The sequence below is a fragment of the Hyla sarda genome, chromosome 11 (genome assembly GCF_029499605.1).
Source record: "Hyla sarda isolate aHylSar1 chromosome 11, aHylSar1.hap1, whole genome shotgun sequence".
In the NCBI taxonomy this organism is placed as follows: domain Eukaryota; kingdom Metazoa; phylum Chordata; class Amphibia; order Anura; family Hylidae; genus Hyla; species Hyla sarda.
Genome location: NC_079199.1, coordinates 36157651 through 36180092, shown reverse-complemented (window position 1 = coordinate 36180092; position 22442 = coordinate 36157651). Strand labels below are relative to the sequence as shown.

General features: G+C 42.0%; 1 protein-coding gene across 4 annotated transcripts in view; it reads right to left on the bottom strand.

The window, feature by feature from the left end:
• The window catches only part of RALGAPA1 (Ral GTPase activating protein catalytic subunit alpha 1), a 235941-nt gene that overhangs the window by 97779 nt on the left and 115720 nt on the right, over positions 1-22442 (bottom strand). For all 4 annotated transcript variants that reach the window (XM_056546922.1, XM_056546923.1, XM_056546924.1 and 1 more), the window contains 8 exons: positions 19310-19465; positions 17757-17885; positions 17239-17364; positions 15533-15591; positions 14798-14906; positions 6653-6763; positions 5549-5617; positions 3306-3440 (listed from right to left, as the gene is read on the bottom strand). In XM_056546922.1, the coding sequence (XP_056402897.1) occupies positions 3306-3440; positions 5549-5617; positions 6653-6763; positions 14798-14906; positions 15533-15591; positions 17239-17364; positions 17757-17885; positions 19310-19465 (894 nt within the window). The remainder of the gene's footprint in view (positions 1-3305; positions 3441-5548; positions 5618-6652; positions 6764-14797; positions 14907-15532; positions 15592-17238; positions 17365-17756; positions 17886-19309; positions 19466-22442) is intronic.

Below are 22442 nucleotides of genomic sequence, written 5' to 3'. Positions count from 1 at the left end.
CATGTATCAAAGATTTTACCCCTGTTTTGTGTGTATTTTTTTGCGCAAATATAAGCCATCTTGGACTTAACGTAGCAAGATGCTCTAAATCATTGATTCTATTTTCCAAAGAGTGGATTTAGGAGATTACTATATTTACCTGCAATTTATGAAGCTCATTGCGCTTGATTGATAAATTTAGCGCTTCTGCATAAAATTTAGAATTCGGGAAAAGGGGTAAAATGCTTCTACCATACACAAATAATGATACATGTCCCCCAATGGCTCTCACTGGGGTCAGCTGGAGTCCAAAAAGCCTTTGCAAAGGCTTGTAACCCTTTCAAGACTGGATATCTATATTTGAATCTGTCTACAAGGTGGCATCACATGCTGGGTGTGGCTATTAAAAATTAACTCATGTTTGATGGGGGAAATGACTTTTTCCACATAGGGTCAGGTAGAGCTGTACATACTTTTTCCTTCAAAAAATGTAATCCTCATTTTAAAAAACTGCATTAAGTCAACATTTTGGGTTGAAGGAATCTCCAGGAAATGAAAGAGAAAAAAAAGAAATATGTGGGCACTTTCAATTTTTTTCCATTTTGTGGAAATTCCTTTAAAGACACTGTTGGATAGCTGTTAGGGTCTAAAAGTAAGGCCCCTTTCACACTGCTGTTGTGCCCTGTCAGAAAATGTCCGTTAGGCTCTTTTTTTATTTGTGCCTTTAACGTTATCCGGATGGGTCCCAACGGGCAACAACGGGTCCCAACAGATCTCATTTACCATTATGGGGTCCGTCGGACGGCGTTGTTTTTTGACAGGAGAATCTGGAGAAAATGACATTGCACGTTGTATTTTTTCTCCCGCTATGCTACTGCTGTATCACAACGGCAGTGTGAAAGAAGCCTAAACTGTACCTCTCCTGCAGCTGACTGTGGTTGCAACCTTATAAAATATCCTTATTTATTTCTCAGCCGAGTGTCAAGGAGGCGGAGTCGAGCTGCTTAAGTGCCAGAGCCTGGATAGGGGATAAGATGTATAAGGCCGGAATACCCCTTTAAATTTCACATCAACTAAAACAGGTATACACAAGTACCTCCATTAATTCTCTAATAATATCCTATGAGGCACAATGTAAACCAAAAAATATATACTGATTTGCTTCTTAAATTTCAGGTAAGCTTAGATCTGTCTAGGTGGTCACAGTGTAAAAGACTAAAGAAATGGTTCTTTAAAACTGTACACCATTGGATGACAATGTATATAGCCAGACATGCTCGTTCAATAGACTGCTTTATCTTGCACTTCAGCATTTACAGTATGTGAAACAATTTCCAAAATTATTCATATAAGAATTTGCAAATCCCACCCTATTTGTGCAGGTCGTGTGTTCCAAAACCATCGCAGCCAACTCTCATATATTGTGCAGCCGCACAAATCAACTGAACCCATCCTGGGGGCTGCAAGCTGCTGTTTTATTCATCATACATGTAGCCAGCAGTTGGATTTCATACACTGGCACAGTTATTCTATGCCCTGTATACAGCTGACAAGTTTATATAGTGGCCCCTCCAAGGGTATATATGGACATAACAGAGAGGTTCCTCTATCAGGACCCCCTTTATGAGCCAGAACCAAGGCATGCCCTGCAGTAATGGCTCCTATTCTGGCAGATTCAAGCCATCCATTACATGAACAGCCATTCATCTGGACAGTCGCCATGTAACACATTTTATAAGTGTTGTCTCTGTTTGGATAAACCCTTTATTGCTATTTATTCAATGCAATAGGTTTTACTTGCTTTACAGTATGATTTTTTTGTATTTCAGATGAGAATCATATTTTTAAACAAACAAAAAGCAAGATGGTCCTACCAAAATATACGACAAGACATTCAAGACAACACACTTTGTTACCTAGCCCAGAGAACATGCAAAACAGATTTAACCCCTTAAGGACGCAGCTCATTTTCACCTTAAGGACGGAGCCATTTTTTGCGCATCTGACCACTGTCACTTTAAGCCTTAATAACTCTAAGATGCTTTTACCGATTATTCTGATTCCGAGATAGTTTTTTCGTGACATATTCTACTTTATTCTGGTGGTAAATTTTCGTCGTTCCTTGCATCCTTTCTTGGTGAAAAATCCCCAAATGTCATGAAAATTTTGCATTTTTCTAACTTTGAAACTCTCTGCTTGTAAGGAAAATGGATATTCCAAATAAATTTTATATAGATTCACAAATACAACAGGTCTACTTTATGTTGGCATCATAAAATGGACATATTTTTACTTTTTGAAAAAATTAGAGGGCTTCAAAAGTATAGCAGCAATTTTCAAAATTTCAGTCTAGGCATGCTGAGAGTTGTAGTTTTGCAACATCTGGAGGGCTACCGTTTGGGCACCACTGAAATAGTGGTCTCCAAACTGTGACCCTCCAGATGTTGCAAAACTACAACTCCCAGCATGCCCAGACAGCCATTGGCTGCCTGGGCATGCTGGGAGTTGCAGTTTGGCAACCACTAGAAGGGCAGCAGTAAATATCGCAGTAAATCCCCCCCGTCGCTTCCCTACCTGCGCTGCTGATCTCCGCAGATGTCACCGACGATCGGCGGTCCCCACGGCATCTTATTTGCAGGTACCGGCCGCCATCTTCTTCCCCCGTTCTGCCCGACATCCATGGGTGGGCAGAGCGGGGGGTTTCCATGGCAAACCCCTGACTTCCGCTGCCATTGGTCAGCATTCATTGCTGACTAATGGCAGGGGATAGGAGGAGATCGCAGCACTGCAACCTCGCTCCTATCCCTCAGGATGATTCCAGCCTGGAAATAGCAGAAAATCGCATGTCTGAATTGACATGCGATTTCCTGCGATCGCCGACATGGGGGGGGTCTCAGGACCCCCCCCTTGGCGATGTGCCGGCATGCCTGCTGAATGATTTCAGCAGGCATCCCGGTCCGGTCCCCAAGATGCAGGGCATCCTCCATCTTCCTCCTGAAGAGGTTAAACATAGAAATCCCTGTACGTGAGGGCTCAGCTCGGCCAAGTGTTCATGTGTTCTAGACAGAAAGTGGAAGGGTAAGGCATTGCCAAAGCCCTTAGGTGGCAGTTTATTTCTTCAAAAACAAAAGAAAAGGGGAGCTGAAATAGAAGATAGGATCCAGTATAGGGCACCCCTCCAGCATAAGACAATATTTTTAGAGAGATAGAGGATTCCCACAGGAACATTTGATGGGCATTTACTTAGACGTAGACTCATCACTCATCAGCCAATAATAAGGAAAGGCATTTGGCACCATGAAACACTATGGCAGATTGTACATTACCTTATTGGCACAGTGCAATACAGAATTCTCCCTCCCTTGGTGCACACTACCAGCATGCCGCACTGGCTTCAGTAATATTGAGAGTGGCAGTGCCATCATCCACTCAAGAAGAGAGAGCAGCAGAGAGACGATCAACTGAAAGACAATGATCAGAGGTGTTATATAACATCACAGTTTATATACATGAAATTATGTAATTTGGAGACTCTAGCAAAGTTTTAATACCTTTCTAGAAGGACATTGCCGGTATACTGCCCCTTGTGACAGTCTCCTTGTGGTTCCAAACAAGTAAGATTGGGTTCACTACGCCGTAGCGCTCTGATCCATTTAGGGTATGTTCGTTTTTTGGTTTTTTTTGCATAACGGCCCCTCAATGGGTGGGGGCACAACTGACACCTCTGGGTCCCATTGACTTGAATGGGGTCTGCCAGGTGTCCAGTATTTTAGTTATTTAGATAATTAAGCGGAGAAAAAAAAAAAGATTGGAAATGCAGTATATTTTTTCTTCGCAAAAATCCTATCTTTGAAACAGACTGAGCGGCAGAGCTCCCTATAGTGGAGAACAGCAGCAGCGTAAACCTAGCCCAAACAGGGTGTCATAGTGGGAGGAATAGTTTGGCATTAAAACCTATGAGTATAAGCAAAGTGGATTAGGGTTTTTCAAGTATGTTTCCCATATCGTTTTCATTATTGAAAACGTTTAGAATCGTATTGAAAACCGTATACATAGACAAATAATTGAAAACTGTATGCACCTGGATGCATTCGGTTGCGTACGGTTTGCTTGCAATACAGTTTTCTCCCGTACTCAAAACCGTAGTTGACCACGCTTTTGTCTCCGGTTTAAAAACCGTACTGCAACCGCATACATTTTTTAAAAATATGGACGTCAATGGGAAACGCACATGTCCCATACGAGAAACCGTATACGTTTTTTACTTTGAACATGCACATTTGCATCCTAAAGTCCCCACCCAAGACCCCTCCCATTAAAAATGGACAAAATTTTTAAAAAATTATGTTTTTTTTTAAAATAAAAATGGACGGAACTGTATGCACTTTTAAAAACAGTATACGGTTTAAAAACGCATACGGTTTATTTTTTACCATACTGTTATATCCGTTTTTTTGCCATACGGTTTTCTTTAGGAAAAACGGATTGAAAACAGTATGGCAAAAACGTGATGTGAACCCAGCCTAAGGCTGCATTCACACCATGTTTTTGCAATACAGTTCCCGTACAGGTTTTCTATGTGAAAACCGTATGGAACTGTATGCATTGACTCTCCATTGAAAACCGTATGCCAAAAGATGCATCAGGTTGTGTCCGTTTTGCATCCTGTACGGTTTAGTCAGTTTTTTTCTCCCATACCCAAAACCGTAGCCTACCACTGTTTTTGATCCGGGTGAAAAACTGTATTAAACCGTATATGTTTTTTTTTTTTTTAACATGGGAGTCAATGGGAACTGTACAGAACTGTTTGTGCGTACGGTTCCATCCGGTTTTCACCATACCGTTTTTTGACTTTGCACAGTTTTTTTTTACTTGGAATTTCAATCAAACAAGTGAAACTTTATTCAAAAATGGAGTGAAAAGTTAAAAACGTATACGTTTTTTCTTAGAAAAAACGGATGCAACCGGACCAAAGTTTTCAAACCGCATACGGTTTTTAACCGTATACGGGTTGAAATTTGTCCACACGTTTTGATACAGTTTAGTCCGGTTTTGAGGAATCAGTTTTTCATCAAAAACCTGATACGGGAACTGTATTGCAAAAACGTGGTGTGAATGCACCCTTAGCAAGGTATTTCAATGAACAGTAGAAACATTTAATAGATAATAAAGCTTTTACTGTCCATAGAGGTCTAAATCTCATAGGTCTTTGCCGATCAAGTGATGCCCAGGTCTGCCACCTGCTGGTGATGTTCTAATAAATAAATAATTCTTCCAACAGGCTACTTACGATAGTTTGTTACGTCAAGTGCAATAGATGGTCTAAATAAAGGATCATATGGTGGCTTCAAAACTTTTGACAAAGCAAACCATGACTTTGAGGATGGCCCGAACGTATTCACTAATAGACCATGTTTGGTTTGGGCCCTTGAGCGGAATGGGGCCATGGACCTTGCCCTGAGGTATACATGCCTTATGAGCTTCTTACCATTTTGTAGAGACGTTTTAAGAACAATAGTTTATCAGAATGTGTAGAGTATCAGATACAAGGTTGAACGTATATACTCACTCGCTTATCTTGTTCATAGGGAGATGTCTCAGCAGTTGGCAATAGATGAGTCACAGTGGCTAGAAGAATCTGGCACAAACAAAAAAGACATAAAATTTAAATAAAAAAAGAATTCCATGAGTCGGTGCTTCCCAACCAGAGTGGCTCCGCTGTTGCAAAACTACAACTTCCAGCATGCCCGGACAGCCTCTGGCTGTCCGGGCATGCTGGGAGTTGTAGTTTTGCAACAGCTGGAGGCACCCTGATTGGGAAACACTGACTTAAGTGAACAGTTCTTCTGAAACATTACATCAGGATACAGCCATGTATAACACAGACATATATATATATATATATATATATATATATATATATATATATATATATATATCTTTATCCAAATGCATAAAGCAGCATTTTAGCTTTGGGTAGTGAAGGCATATTAAGACCAATACTCCATTACCATTCCCGATAAACTGTGTTAACATGGTGTCTAATATTTTCTTTGTTGAACCAATGTAGAAAAAAAAAAAAAACATAATCATAACAAAAATCATTATCATGGCACATTATGGAAACCTTGTGCATAATGTTTAAAGCAAATGCGACCACAACGTAATCAGATTAAAGGGGTACTCCGGAGGAAAACTTTTTTTTTTTAATCAACTGGTGCCAGAAAGTCAAACATTTTTGTAAATTACTTCTATTAAAAAATCTTAATCCTTCCAGTACTTATTAGCTGCTGAATACTACGGAGGAAATTATTTTCATTTTAGAACACAGAGCTCTCTGCTGAATCACGAGCACAGTGCTCTCTGCTGATACCTCTGTCCATTTTAAGAACTGTCCAGAGTAGGAAATCCCCATAGAAAACATATGCTGCTCTGGACAGTTCCTAAAATGGACAGAGATGTCAGCAGAGAGCACTGTGGTTGTGATGTCAGCAGAGAGCTCTGTGTTCCAAAAAGGAAAGAATTTCCTCTGTAGTATTCAGCAGCTGATAAGTACTGGATTGATTTAGATTTTTTTAATAGAAGTAATTTACAAATCTGTTAAACTTTCTGGCGCCAGTTGATTAAGAAAAAAATAAATTACACTGGAGTACCCCTTTAAATAAGAACCTACCTCGGTAATTTTCAGTGGATAGTCCGGGTGGTAGATCTGCAGTTGTGGGATGTAGTTGAGGAGAACGTTCAGCACGCTGCATGCTACTTGTGCGACAACTTTGTTGGGAAACTAAAACAAACAGCAACAAAATACTATCATCATCTGTCCGGTCTATGATTTATACAAGACTTTATCATAATACACATACCTGACATTCAAAAAGGAGGAACGGGGAATATTTTGGATAATAAAAAATAACTTGTTGACATTTATGGTATATCCACAGGATATGCCTTAACGACCACGGACGTAAATGTACGTCCTGGTGCGGAGGTACTTAGCGCACCAGGACGTACATTTACGTCCTGTGTATGACCGCGAGCATCGGTGCAGTCTTCGAGTCATACACTGCAGGTTATGGCTGACATCCGAACCCGCCAGTAATGGCAGACATCCGCGATCGTGCGGATGTCCGCCATTAACCCCTCAGATGCCATGAACCAATACAGGATAAGGAAAGGAGAGGGTAAAGCCGGGAAGTGGTGTCCGCGCTGCTAAATGTCTGGTGGAGTCGGTATAAACTCTGGAATCGACTAATTGTAGATCCAACTTTATTTCGTTCACACAACGCGTTTCCCGGCTTCACCCTCTCCTTTCCTTATCCTGATTCTATGCCAATGTTTTCGGCTTGGGAAGCCGCAGCAGCTTCATCTATTCCTACATGCCTTTGTAAGTGTTGTGCCTGAATTAGCTGCACAACCTCACCAGGTGAGCACGTTTCCTCCCTTTACATATCTCCATGCAACATAGTTGATCCTACACAAGGAAGCGCCTTTTGTCCATTTGTCATGATCAATACAGATCACGGTATCTGCGGCAATGCACATGTTAAAATAGATGATCGGATTGCCTGCAGCACTGCTACGGGGATCCAATCATCTGTAATGGTGGCCGGAGGTCCCCTCACCTGCTGCCGTCCGTCTACTCGGGTCTTCTGCTCTGGTCTGAGATCAAGCAGACCAGAGAAGAAGATAGCCGATAATACTGATCAGTCCTATGCCCCATGCATAGCACTGAACAGTATTAGCAATAAACTGATTGCTATTGATAGTCCTCTATGGGGAAATAAAAAGTGTAAAAAAAAAAAAAAAAAAAAGGTGAAAAATTTAAAAAATAAAAATAATTAAAAAGCCCCTCCCCTAATAAAAATTGTCATTTTTTCCATTTTACCCCCAAAAAAGCATATAAAATGTTTTTTTTACAAACATATTTGGTATCGCCGCATGTGTAAATTTCCGAACTATCAAAATATAATGTTAATGATCCCCTATGGTGAACAGGGTAAACGTAAAAAATTAAAAAAATAGTCCAAAAATGCAGCTTTTTTGTCACATTTGATTAAAAAAATGTTCATACAAAGTGATCTAAAAGTTTTATACATGCAAATGTGGTATCGATAAAAAGTACAGATGATGGCGCAAAAAAGGAGCCCTCATACCGCCCCATATACGAAAAAATATAAAAGTTATAGTTGGTTACTGATTACTGATTTTGTACAAAAAGTTTGAGATTTTTTTAAGCGGTACAAAAATATAAAAGTACCATGGGTATCATTTTAATCGTATTGACCCACAGAATAAAGAACATATGTCATTTTTACTGTAAAGTGTACAGTGTGAAAACGAAACCCTCCAAAATGTGCAAAATTGTGGTGTTCCAAATAATTCTTTGGGTTTGCCATACATGTTTTGGTAAAATGAGAGGTTTCATTACAAAGTACAATTGCTCACGCAAAAAACAAGCCCTTATATGGGTCTGTAGATGGAAATATAAGAGTCACGGATTTTAGAAGGCGAGGAGGAAAAACCGAAAATGCAAAAATAAAATTGGTCATAACAGTAAAACGCAAACCTTTCTAAGGAAAGGGTCACATGGAAGGCTTTACCACCTTATTTCACGCTGCAGATGCTTCAACGGCACTTAGAGGGACTGCAGCAGTGTTTCCCAACTAAGGTGCCTCCAGCTGTTTGGCCACAGCTGGAGGCACCCTAATTGGTAAACACTAGACTGCAGAGTGAGCTTTGTGTGTCTGCTCATAGCAGCAGATTTCTACAGCAGGAAATCGGCCACAATGAGAGGACGCACACAGCTACCCGGCTGCAGCCAGGAATTCGCTCTGCAGTCCCTTTGTGTCTGCTGTCGCCACATCCGCAGCTTGAAACACACTGCGGATGCGCCCCGTGTGACCCTGCCCTAAAGCAAGGTTTTGTGACTAGAATTTAGAACACTTCATGAAATATGATGAAGAGGGGCCAAGGTGTCATGTGAATTTCTCAGTGGTCCAACCTAAAGCTGTGATTTTAAAAGATTATATCTCAGCATTGAAGATATTAAAACACAATTTTATTATTTATATGTAATTTTTATTTACTGTCAAAAACAAAATAAGGTATAATGGTACCAGAAAAGCAGAAAACATGTGAATGCAATAAACAGAAAAATATGCATATGTAAAAACACTAGTATTTCATAACAATTGTAATGACTGGCTCAACAGAGGCCGGAGAGGTGTACACATGACCCTTTTATTATTTAGATCAGGATTATCGATCTATCTGAATGTGTACAGTTCAGGCTGGTGGATGCGGTGTAATGGTGTGGGGAATTATTTCTGGGCGCACCTTATCTCCTCGGATACCGGTGGATGGATGTTTGGAGTAGGTTTTATCTAAGCATTGTGACCAACCAAGTTCATCCCTTCATGACAAGAGGACTGTCAGCAGGACAAAGCACCATGCTCCCCTAGTCTTCATAGCTCCTTGCAACATCCGTGAGAAGCTATCCCTTCCACATGGGCCAATATTCCTGCAGAACTGCTGCCAAAGGAAGTTCAAAATGCTACTAGACTGGGGTCCCTACTAAAGTGGCCATTCAGTCATATATATTGGGTGTATCGTACCCAGTTACCCAGAGTGGAGCATGAGATATTCCTTTCTGTATTAGACATCATGCAGAGTAAGTGGTCAGGAAGGAGGTAACTGCTGCTAGACACAGAGCGTATTCTGTTGACTTATAACAATCTCCACTATTTTATGTTCTGGAATACATGGATGATTAACCCCTTCATGACCCAGCCCATTTTCACCTTCAGGACCTGGGCATTTTTTGAAAATCTGACCACTGTCACTTTAAACATTAATAACTCTGGAATGCTTTTACTTATCATTCTGATTCCGAGATTGTTTTTTCGTGACATATTCTACTTTATGTTATTGGTAAAATTTCACTGATATTTGCATCCTTTCTTGGTAAAAAATCTAAAAATGTCATGAAAATTTGGAAAATTTAGCATTTTTCTAACTTTGAAAGGAAAATGGATATTCCAAATAAATTACATATTGATTCACATATACAATGTGTCTACTTTGTGTTTGCATAAAAAAATTGACATGTTTTTACTTTTGGAAGACACCAGAGGGCTTCAAAGTTCCGCAGTACTTTTCCAATTTTTCTCAAGATTTCCTAAATCGTAATTTTTCAGGGCCCAGTACAGGTTGGAAGTGGATTTTAAGGGTCTTCATATTAGAAATACCCCATAAATGATCCCATTATAAAAACTGCACCCCCCAAAGTATTCAAAATGACATTCAGTAAGTGTTTTAACCCTTTAGGTGTTTCACAGGAATAGCAGCAAAGTGAAGGAGAAAATTCTAAATCTTCATTTTTTACACTCGCATTTTCTTGTAGACCCAATTTTTGAATTTTTACAAGGGGTAAAAGGAGAGAAATCACCCTAAAATTTGTAACCCAATTTCTCTCGAGTAAGGAAATACCTCATATGCGTATGTAAAGTGTTCGGCGGGCGCAGTAGAGGACTCAGAAGGGAAGGAGCGACAATGGGATTTTGGAGAGTGAGTTTTTCTGAAAGGGTTTTTGGGGGGCATGTCACATTTAGGAAGCCCCTATGGTGCCAGAACAGTGGACCCCCCCACATGTGACCCCATTTTGGAAACTATACCCCTCATGGAATTTAATAAGGGGTGCAGTAAGCATTTACACCCCACTGGCGTTTGACAGATATTTGAAACAGTGGACTGTGCAAATAAAAAAAAATTATTTTTCATTTTCACAGACCACTGTTCCAAAAATCTGTCATACGCCAGTGGGGTGTAAATTCTCACTGCACCCCTTATTACATTCCGTGAGGGGTGTAGTTTCCAAAATGGGGTCACATATGGATATTTATTGTTTTGCGTTTGTCAGAACTGCTGTAACAATCAGCCACCCCTGTGCAAATCGCCTCAAATGTACATGGTGCACTCTCCCTTCTGGGCCTTGTTGTGCGCCCCCAGAGCACTTTGCGCCCACATATGGGGTATCTCCGTAGTCGGGAGAAATTGCATTACAAATTTAGAGGGTCTTTTTCCCTTTTACCTCTTGTGAAAATGAAAAGTATAGGGCAACACCAGCATGTCAGTGTAAAAAATTTATTTTTTTACACTAACATGCTGGTGTAGACCCCAACTTCACCTTTTCATAAGGGGTTAAAGAAGAAAAAGCCCCCCAAAATTTGTAAGGCAATTTCTCCCGAGTACGGCGATACCCCATATGTGTCCCAAAACTGTTGCCCTGAAATACGACAGGGCTCCAAAGTGAGAGAGCGCCATGCGCATTTGAGGCCTCAATTAGGGATTTGCATAGGGGTGGACATAGGGGTATTCTATGCCAATGATTCCCAAACAGGGTGCCTCCAGCTGTTGCAAAACTCCCAGCATGCCTGGACAGTCAATGGCTGTCCGACAATACTGGGAGTTATTATTTTGCAACAGCTGGAGGCTCCGTTTTGGAAACAGTAGCATACCAGACGTTTTTCATTTTTTTGGGGAGGGGGGCTGTGTAGGGGTATGTGTATATGTAGTGTTTTTTACTTTTTATTTTAGGTTAGTGTTAGTGTAGTGTTTTTAGGGTACAGTCACATGGGCAGAGGTTCACAGCAAGTTTGCCGCTGGGAGTTTGAGCTGCAGCGCAAAATTTGCGCCATCTCAAACTTGCAGCACTCACTGTAAACCTCCGCCCATGTGAGTGTACCCTGTACATTCACATTGGGGGGAGGGGGCAAACATCCAGCTGTTGCAAACTCCGAGCATGCCCTTTGGCTGTCCGTGCATGCTGGGAGTTGTAGTTTTGCAACAGCTGGAGGAACACTGGTTTGGAAACACTAAGTTAAGTAATAAACTTTCAAGTGTTTTGCAACCAAACTTAGTGTTTCCAAACCAGTGTGCCTCCAGCTGTTGCAAAACTACAACTCCCAGCATGCATGGTCTGTCAGTGTATGCTGGGAGTTATAGTTTTGCAACAATTGCAACAGCTGGAGGCACTGAGGTAGGAAATGGACAATGTTTCCCAACTAGTGTGCCTCCAGTTGTTGCAAAACTACAACTCCCAGCATGCCCAGACTGCCCAGGCATGCTGGAATAGAAAAATACACATATGAGGAAAGAAATGTGGTTGGTAAGTTTAAAAAATTTGGAACATATGTCAGGATACCGCTGGTTTAACATTATCCAACGTCCACTGAGATGGTTTCTTCATCATCTGTTGAATTTTCTGTACCTGTTTATTTGCTGAGAGTGGACGCTACTGATACAGCTTTTTCTTAGAGTTACTACACTGACTGTACTGTGTGGCCATTCAGTGTATATAATAAAAAAAATAAAAAACATTTAATCTCTATATATATTTCATACTACAGTGGTCCCTCAAGTTACAATATTAATTGGTTCCAGGACGACCATTGTATGTTGAGACCATTGTATGTTGAGACCATAAATCTATGGAAACCTGGTAATTGGTTCTGAAGCCTCAAAATGTCATCTAAAAATAGGAAAAAGTGAGGATTAAAGAAAAATAAGTAGATAACTAATACAGATAAAGCAAATCCTTACATATAAAAGTAAGAAAGATCTGCTGGGAGCTGTAAATCACTGTCTGTCAGTGTTTCCCAACCAGGGTGTCTCCAGCTGTTGCAAAACTACAACTCCCAGCATGCCCGGACAGCCGAAGGCTGTCCGGGCATGCTGGGAGTTGTAGTTTTGCAACAGCTGGAGGCACCCTGGTTTGGAAATGCTGGGCTATGTAGAGGACAGGAGCTTATTCATGGGATTTTACAGAATACACAATGTCCTAAAAAAGTAACATGGAGCCGCCCTCACCTGGTGTCCAAAGGAGCAGCTAACCCTGGTACAGGTAAAGTGTACAGAACATGTAATACCTCCATGTACTGTAGGGGGTGCTACCAGCCAGTCAGTGCATACACTTCAGTAATACAGGGGTTTTACCAGTAAAATGTCCATTCTGATTGGTCGGTTCTTCCGGCCATTGACACATTTCACAGATCTGGACTGTCTGTACATTGTATGTTGAGTCTGGTTTCAAGTTACGATGGTCCAGAAAAGACCATTGTATGTTGAAACTATTGTATGTTGAGGCCATTGTAAGTTGAGGGATCACTGTACACTGTAGTATGCAATTTGTAATCATGATTTTAATACTGTTTTCTAATCTTTAAAAGGAATCTCTCAGCTCCATATCAGGTAAAATGAACCATAACTTTAGTTTTTCTGATCGCTGTCTGTAAAGTTACAAAAGTGCCTTTTTTTGTTAACAGCTAAAGAGTTAAACCAGTGGATCTGAGCTGCAGCAGCACATCTCCTCCCTCTCTCCCTCCCGCTCTGCTTTGAATGACAAAGCCTTTTTGCCAGACAACCCCTTTTATCCACCTAACACCTATCCGCCGGGACTGCAGCTTTGTACCTGTAAGCTGACAGATTAGTTTAAAGTATAATTTAAAGGGAACCAATCATCAGATTTCACCCTATACCTAATGCTTTGTACAGCGTTATATAGGGTAAAATGTTTATCCTCACTATCCCCGGGGGACGTTCCTACCTGTGGTGATGGTGAGGATATGAACTTATAAACCGCTCCCCACCCGTAAGTAGTCCCCTGGGCAGGGGGCTCCTCTTACCTAGTCCTGTGTCTTCGTCCGGCAGTGATGCCCCTCTGCTTAATTGATGGCCCGCGTCATCGCTCTGCTCTGTCTGTTTAGTGAGCAGAGCGATGACGCGGACCGTCCATCAAGCGGAGGGGGATGTTCCTGCCGGCCGAAGACACGGGACTAGGTGAGAGGAGCTCCCTGCCCAGGGGGGACTACATAAGGGGCCGGTGGGAATCATCTTATAAGTTCATATCCTCACCATCCCTGCAGGCAGGAGCATCCCCCGGGGATGGGGAGGATAAAGATTTTACCCTATATAATGCTATGCCAAGCGTTATATAGGCTAAAATCTGATGATTGGTTCCCTTTAAATGATAAACGCAGCTACATCTCCAAGCAAAATTTAAAAAGTGACAGAAAACAATAAATAAATTGTAGTGTGGGCAGTTTAGATGCTCAGACACCTGTACAATGCCAGAGGTCTCCTGTAAACTCCTTCTTGAGCGAGATGTGTCTGCTATGATTCGCTTCTATGTACCATACATTGGATCTCTAGGGATATCAAATACAGTGACTCCCCGACCTACGATGGCCCCGACATACGATAATTTCAACATACGATGGCCTCTCAGAGGCCATCGCATGTTGAAGGCAGCATCAACATACGATGCTTTTGTATGTCGGGGCCATCGCATAAACAGCTATCCGGCAGCGCAGTCTGCTTAAGCTGTCACCGGATAGCTGTTTACGGTGCCCCGTGAGCTCCGGTGATGGTCTCTTACCTGTCTTCGGGGCTCCGGAGCGTCCTCTTCGGGATCCCCTCCATCGCCGACGCTCTCCATTGTCGTCATCACGTCGCTGCGCACGCCGTCCCGTCATCCAATAGGAGCGGCGTGCGTAGTGACGTGATGGCGGCGACTGAGAGCGAGGATCCCAGGGAAGCAGAGACGTCTGGAGCATCGGGGACACGGCGACAGCAATGGAAGGAGACATCCTGGGCAGCAGTGACGGTCAGGGGACAGGTGAGTATAACATCCTATACTTTACATTGCACGGATCCCTCAACATACGATGCTTTCAACAAACGATGGTTCATTTGGAATGGATTACCATCGTATGTTGAGGGACCACTGTATATACACATTGCATTCTATAAGCATTCTTACTTTGAGGGAAACACAGATGACATTAAGCGCTTCTTTAATCTGCGGATGATGTGTTTGATTGACCAGCTCCTCGCACATCCAGATTCCTAAGCTGCACAATGCTACACATCTGCAACAGAGAGACGTAGATTAATAAAATATAAATGCTAAGAATGCATGGCGGTGTGTGTGTGTGTGTGTGTGTGTGTACGTAACAACCATGGAAGTTATAGAGCTGCAATGGTCGGCAATGTCACGAGCATTCTATAAAATCAGTGGTCTCCAACTTGTGGACCTCCAGATGTTGCAAAACTACAACTCCCAGCATGCCCGAACAGCCGTTGGCTGTTCGGGCATGCTGGGAGTTGTAGTTTTGCAACATCTGGAGGTCCGCAAGTTGGAGACCACTGCTATAGATCATTACTTTACTGACTTCATGTTTGGCCAGAATAAAAATGAATATCTAAGCAACAGATATTTCCATTAGCAAATATTTTGACTATAGGTACTGACTCTATGGGGGAGATTTATCAAAACCTGTGCAAAGGAAATGTTGTCCAGTTGCCCATAGCAACCAGATTGCTTCTTTCATTTTACAGAGGCCTTGTTAAAAATAAAAGAAGCGATCTGATTGGTTGCTATGGGCAACTTTTCCTCTGGACAGGTTTTGATAAATCTCCCCCTACGAGTTCAGATGTTTACACCCTGGTTCTGTCCGTCTAACATTGGGACTAAGAATTTTTCTAGCAGTCTTACCTTGCCGGCCCAGATTGCTCTTCCCTGGCAGAGCTTAACACAGTTTTGATTATGAGCTCCTGTGATAAAACAAATGTATATTTACATTTGATCAGGTACTTGTCCACACAGTTTTCATACACATGAAGGCTTGCGTCTCTGGCATACAGCTTATTGACAAAGGTTTTACAATACCATCAATTTAATACTGATGATAGGTCAATATGAGGAATGGTCATTAATAAATGTTACACAAAAAAAAACCTTTACACTTTATTTAAAGGTACCAAATCCTTTCAGGATACAGTCACAAATACAGGATATGTTGCAGATGTAAAGCTGTGTTCAATCATTTAGTTATATTGATATTTGCAGCAGATATTGTACATATGAACGTACACTTTAAAGAGTTCCTGTCACCAAATAAAACTTTTAATAAAGTGTTCCTTGTGTACTTAGCAGAGACTTTCCCATTCAATTGCTTTTAAAATTATCAACATAAATAGGTTTAAAATGTAATATAAAAAACGGCCACTAGGTGGCTCTGTTATGGTCCCTGCCACAACTAATACAGTGAGTTTGGTCTCCTCCCAGCCTGGCAGGAGTCTGAACATAGGAATTGCTTCTCTGCACAGAGCTTGATTGTCAGCTGCACAGAAAAAGTGAAAGCTCCACAGATTCTCACAGAAAGCTGCACAGACTGCAGGAGAGCCTCACTGATAGCAACCCAGACTGAAACATGCACAGAGCCTGAGGTCTTCTATTCATCACAATGCCGCAACAATGTGAGGGCAGAAGTTGTCCCCCAGCAGGCTTCAGTGATGTCATGTCTGCTGGGAACTGCCCACTTTTTCCTGCTGGGAAATTGCACTATGTGAGCAAGAAGAAAGGTAAGATACAGAGATTATTAAAGCTCTGAATTAGTTTTTAAGGGCAGGAGGGATGTTAGGAGTAGTTAGGGAACATAGCCTGAGGTAGTGTAGAACAGTTTATTTGGTGACAGGTACTTATTAAAGGAAAACGGTAATCCCGTTCACCTACATAAAACATAATACACTCCGAATTGCACGCTGGAGGCGGGCCCCGTCGGCTCCATTTGCAAATTAATTGTCTGTGACTGTACATCCTAGTAACGTGGAGTCACTGGTCACACAGGCGCCGACTGATTGCTCACAGGACCCGCAGCAATGAATATGTAAATGGTGCCAATGGGGCCTGCCTCCAGCTCACAATTCAGAGAACAAAGAAGTGAATCTTCAGTGGGACATATCTTCGGACATAAGGTACGCATATTAGTCAATGACCCCTCATCAGTCTCCTGTTCATCCACACTATAATACAGTGTATTGGGTTTAGTGTGGTGAACAGGATGACCGATTCCCTTTAAAAGTATTCCCTAAATGTTTGCAGTTCTACAAAGAAAGGAGCTGGGGCACCGACTGAAGTGCCATCTGGGTGGTCCCAGCCAACTTTTCCCTGCGCAGATTGTCTTGATTGCAAGGTCTCTGTATCAAGGATGAAATATGTCAATCAAGCAGAGACAGACAAGGAGAAGATGGCGGGGAGCACCCAGAGGGTACTGTACCTCATGCTCCAGCTCGTTTCTAATCTCACCTCAGTGTTTCACAGTAGAATATTGCTATTTATAACAATGAAGTTTGCTGCAGTATGCACCTTCTTACAGACTGCCTTTAAATAAGCACATGGTGATATTTTATTGTTTTTACCTTTACATCTGTAAACTCGGATATGGCAAGTTCAGAACCACTGGGGTGCAGGGCTGGGAGCTCCTGATAGAGGTTAGGAAAGCAGACTAAAGATCCTAGAAGAACCTGTGCTTCCACTCGTGGAGCCTATTGGAAAGAAAGGTTTCTCAGCATCCAAAAAATAGTAGTGTAAAAACTATAGGAAACATGATGCACCCCATCACATAACAACTGGAATGTTTAGCAGGGATGCTGATGGTAGTACAGAAATACTGCACACAGCCCTAGCCAACTCATTATTTGCTTTTATGCACATGACCAGTGATAAACATACACAAGTGTATAGTCAACAGTATTTTGACCAGCTGTGGTCAGTATTGTTTGCATATTGGACTGTGTTCACCATTGCTGCACACAGGATAGAGAACCAAGTGAATCTAATAACCCAATGATTTGCAGTATTTCCACATGTTGTAGCTTTCTTCCCCAGAAAGGAGGTTTGAAAGGACTAGGATAATGCTACTGTTTTCTTTACTTACATTTAGAGAAGGTGAGGCCGCAACTCTTCCTGCTGCTACAATGAAGTCCATAATTAGGAGCGTGGCCCCTGGGAGCCCCAGAGAAAAAAACTGAGGAGAGCAGTGCTTGATAATGGTGTTTACTATATCCTATGAGATAAAAGAACAGAAAATAGTTACTTTTATATAACAATAGCTTCTTAACAATATGAATTCACCATATGGCAACTGGTATCCTATTGAATTGGGTGTAACATATTTTATATATTTTGCATAATATACCGTATATACTCCAGTATAAGTCGACCCGAATATAAGCCGAGGCCCCTAATTTCACACCAAAAACCCAGGAAAAGTTATTGACTCGACTATAAGCCTAGGGTGGGAAATACATCATCCTCCACCTCCCTGTCATCATCCAGACCCCCATCATCAACCAGTCCCCCGTCATCATTCCCCCCCGTCATCATCACCTCCTGTCAATCCCTTTCAGTGGTCTTCAACCTGCGGACCTCCAGATGTTGCAAAACTACAACTCCCAGTATGCCCGGACAGCCATCGGCTGTCCGGGCATGCTGGTAGTTGTAGTTTTGAGACCACTGAGGTCTCAAAAAACTGTAGTTTGAAGACCACTGCGGCCTTCGTCCTCATCCAGTGAGTTTTCTACTCACCTCCCCTCGGTGGGAAGGAAGGGGGAGCTGGTCCGGGCCATCTATGCTGCAGGGACCGTCCGGTGGGGAGCGTTAGTCGTTCCAGGCTGTCCATTTTCACCGGGAGGCCCTCTTCTCCGGGCCTGCCCCGTACTAGTTTACGTTGCCTTGACAACGACGCACAGGGACGTTCATGCGCAGGCTGCGAATGAACGTCCCTGTGTGGCGTCGTTAAGGCAACGTCACTAGTCCGGGGCCGGAGTAGAGCCGCCCCCCCCAGTGAAAATGGACAGCCTGGAACGACTTACCCTCCCACCGGATGGTCCGTGCAGCATAGACGGCCCGGACCAGCTCACCCTTCATTCCCACCGAGCGGAGGTGAGTAGAAAACTAAAGGAGGGTCTGGATGATGATGAAGGCTGCAGTGGTCTTCAACCTGCAGACCTCCAGAGGTTTCAAAACTACAACTTCCACCATGCCGGGCATGCTGAGAGTTGTAGTTTTGAAGGGATTGACAGGTGGAGAGTTCACTCGATTATAAGCCGAGGGGGGTGTTTTCAGGACAAAAAATTGTGCTGAAAAACTAGGCTTATACTCGAGTATATACGGTATGTGTGAAAACCAGTGACCAGATAAGTAAATGCTTCTAAAGCTGGCCACACACATAACATTGCTGTCAGCCAAACACCCATATTCACATACAAGCTCAGCCAAATGTGCATGAGCTCTAAATGGGAAGATGGGGGAAGATAGTTGCCAGACACCTCCTCAAGAACAAAAGGATTAAGCAGTTGAAATCCAACAGGCTCGATCCTTCTCTTCTCTGGCATCTCTCATGAGAGGAGTCAGGAGGCCCTGTACACAAGATGATCAGCCAGTCCATGTATAGTGACTAATGTAATTGACCAGCTTAAGTGACTCTACCTGATCATTATGGAGCAAACCACAGTGCATAATATTGTAAAAGTGCGTTAAGAAGTCTGTGTTAGGAGACACATCTTGTCTTCTCTTCATGATCTGGCAGATCAATTTGTAGGCATGAAGTTTCCCTTGTTTGTACTTGTCTGGTAACATTGTGGCCTGAAATACAGAAATGATGGAAACAACCTCAAACATCACTCAAAACCTGAAAATACAGGCCTGCTTGTCACACTCACTGATGTCATGGGAGCGGTGCGAATGCGGCTTTCAATGTTCTCTTGCTTAAGATTTGGTAGACAGAGGTAAGACAATATTGACTCTGTGGGGGTAATGGTGTCAAAATGTGTTCCATTAAAAGAGCTCTCCCATATACATAAAAAAAAAGCTATGACTAAAAACGGGAGAATCACACCAAATTATTTGAGCCGGTCATTGCGTCTATTCGGTTACGTGCAGGGGTCCCATCTCCTCTACACTGTATGGCTTGCTGCTCAGTAAACATTTGCAGGGTCGGGTGCAGAACATCCTGAGAATTAAGTGAGTGTAAGCCTGGGTTCACATTGTATTTACGCTTAAAGGGGTACTCTGGTGGAAACCATTTTTTTTTTTTAATCAACTGGTGCCAGAAAGTTAAACAGATTTGTAAATGACTTCTATTAAAAAAAAATCTTTATCCTCCCAGTACTTTTTAGAAGCTGTATGCTACAGGGGAAATTCCTTTCTTTTTGAATTAATTTTTTTGTCTTGTCCACAGTGCTCTCTGCTGACACCTGATGCCTGTATCATGAACTGTCCAGAGCAGGAGAAAATCCTCATAGCAAAACTACGCTACTCTGGACAGTTCCTGCCACGGACAGAAGTGTCAGCAGAGAGCACTGTGGACAAGACAAAAATGAAATTCAAAAAGAAAAGAATGTCCTCTGTAGCATACAGCTGCTAAGAAGTACTAGAAGGATAGAGATTTTTTAATAAAAGTAATTTACAAATCTGTTTAACTTTCTGGCAATAGTTGATTTAAAAAAAAAAAAAAAAAAAAGTTTTCCACCGGAGTACCCCTTTAACCCCTTAAGGACACATGATGTACTGGAACGTCATGTGTCCGCTCCCGATCTATAACGCGGGGCCACTGCGTGGCCCCGCGTCATAGCGGGTCGGGCCCGGCTGTTGTTAGAGACCCGTGGCTAATAGCGTGCAGCATTGATCGCGGTGTCGCGTGCTATTAACCCTTTAGATTAAATTAAATTGTCTGAGTCCTTAAGGCCAAAATGGGCTGAGTCCTTAAGGGGTTAAAAAATCCTAACTCTTTTTTTTTTTTTTTTTTATGGGAAAAGGGGGGTGATTCAAACTTTTAATAGGGAAGGGGTTAAATGATCTTTATTCACTTTTTTTTCTCACTTTTTTTTGCAGTGTTATAGCTCCCATAGGGACCTATAACACTGCACACACTGATCTTTTACATTGATCACTGGTTTCTCATAAGAAACCAGTGATCGATGATTCTGCCGCTTGACTGTTCATGCCTGGATCTCAGGCACTGAGCAGTCATTTGGCAATCGGACAGCGATGAGGCAGGTAGGGACCCTCCTGCTGTCCTGTAAGCTGTTCGGGATGCCGCGATTTCGCCACGGCTATCCCGAACAGCCCACTGAGCTAACCGGCATACTTTCACTTTAGACGCGGCGTTCAACTTTGAACGCCGCGTCTAAAGTGAAAGTATGCCGGTTAGCTCAGTGGGCTGTTCGGGATAGCCGTGGCGAAATCGCGGCATCCCGAACAGCTTACAGGACAGCAGGAGGGTCCCTACCTGCCTCATCGCTGTCCGATTGCCAAATGACTGCTCAGTGCCTGAGATCCAGGCATGAACAGTCAAGCGGCAGAATCATCGATCACTGGTTTCTTATGAGAAACCAGTGATCAATGTAAAAGATCAGTGTGTGCAGTGTTATAGGTCCCTATGGGAGCTATAACACTGCAAAAAAAAGTGAGAAAAAAAAGTGAATAAAGATCATTTAACCCCTTCCCTATTAAAAGTTTGAATCACCCCCCTTTTCCCATAAAAAAAAAAGAAAAAAGAGTTAGGATTTTTTAACCCCTTAAGGACTCAGCCCATTTTGGCCTTAAGGACTCAGACAATTTAATTTTTACGTTTTCATTTTTTCCTCCTCGCCTTCTAAAAATCATAACTCTTTTATATTTTCATCCACAGACTAGTATGAGGGCTTGTTTTTTGCGCGACCAGTTGTCCTTTGTAATGACATCACTCATTATATCATAAAATGTATGGCGCAACCAAAAAACACTATTTTTGTGGGGAAATTAAAACGAAAAACGCAATTTTGCTAATTTTGGAAGGTTTTGTTTTCACGCCGTACAATTTATGGTAAAAATGACATGTGTTCTTTATTCTGAGGGTCAATACGATTAAAATGATACCCATTATTATATACTTTTATATTATTGTTGCGCTTAAAAAAAAAAATCACAAACTTTTTAACCAAATTAGTACGTTTATAATCCCTTTATTTTGATGACCTCTAACTTTTTTATTTTTCCGTATAAGTGGCGGTATGGGGGCTCATTTTTTGCGCCATGATCTGTACTTTTTTTTTATACCACATTTGCATATAAAAAACTTTTAATACATTTTTTATAATTTTTTTTTAAATAAAATGTATTAAAAAAGTAGGAATTTTGGACTTTTTTTTTTTTTTTTCGTTCACGCCGTTCACCGTACGGGATCATTAACATTTTATTTTAATAGTTCGGACACTTACGCACGCGGCGATACCAAATATGTCTATAAAAAATTTTTTTACGCTTTTTGGGGGTAAAATAGGAAAAAACGGACGTTTTACTTTTTTATTGGGGGAGGGGATTTTTCACTTTTTTTTTACTTTTACTTTTACATTTTTTTAAATTTTTTTTTACACTTGAATAGTCCCCATAGGGGACTATTCATAGCAATACCATGATTGCTAATACTGATCTGTTCTATGTATAGGACATAGAACAGATCAGTATTATCGGTGATCTTCTGCTCTGGTCTGCTCGATCACAGACCAGAGCAGGAGACGCCGGGAGCCGCACGGAGGAAGGAGAGGGGACCTCCGTGCGGCGTTATGAATGATCGGATCCC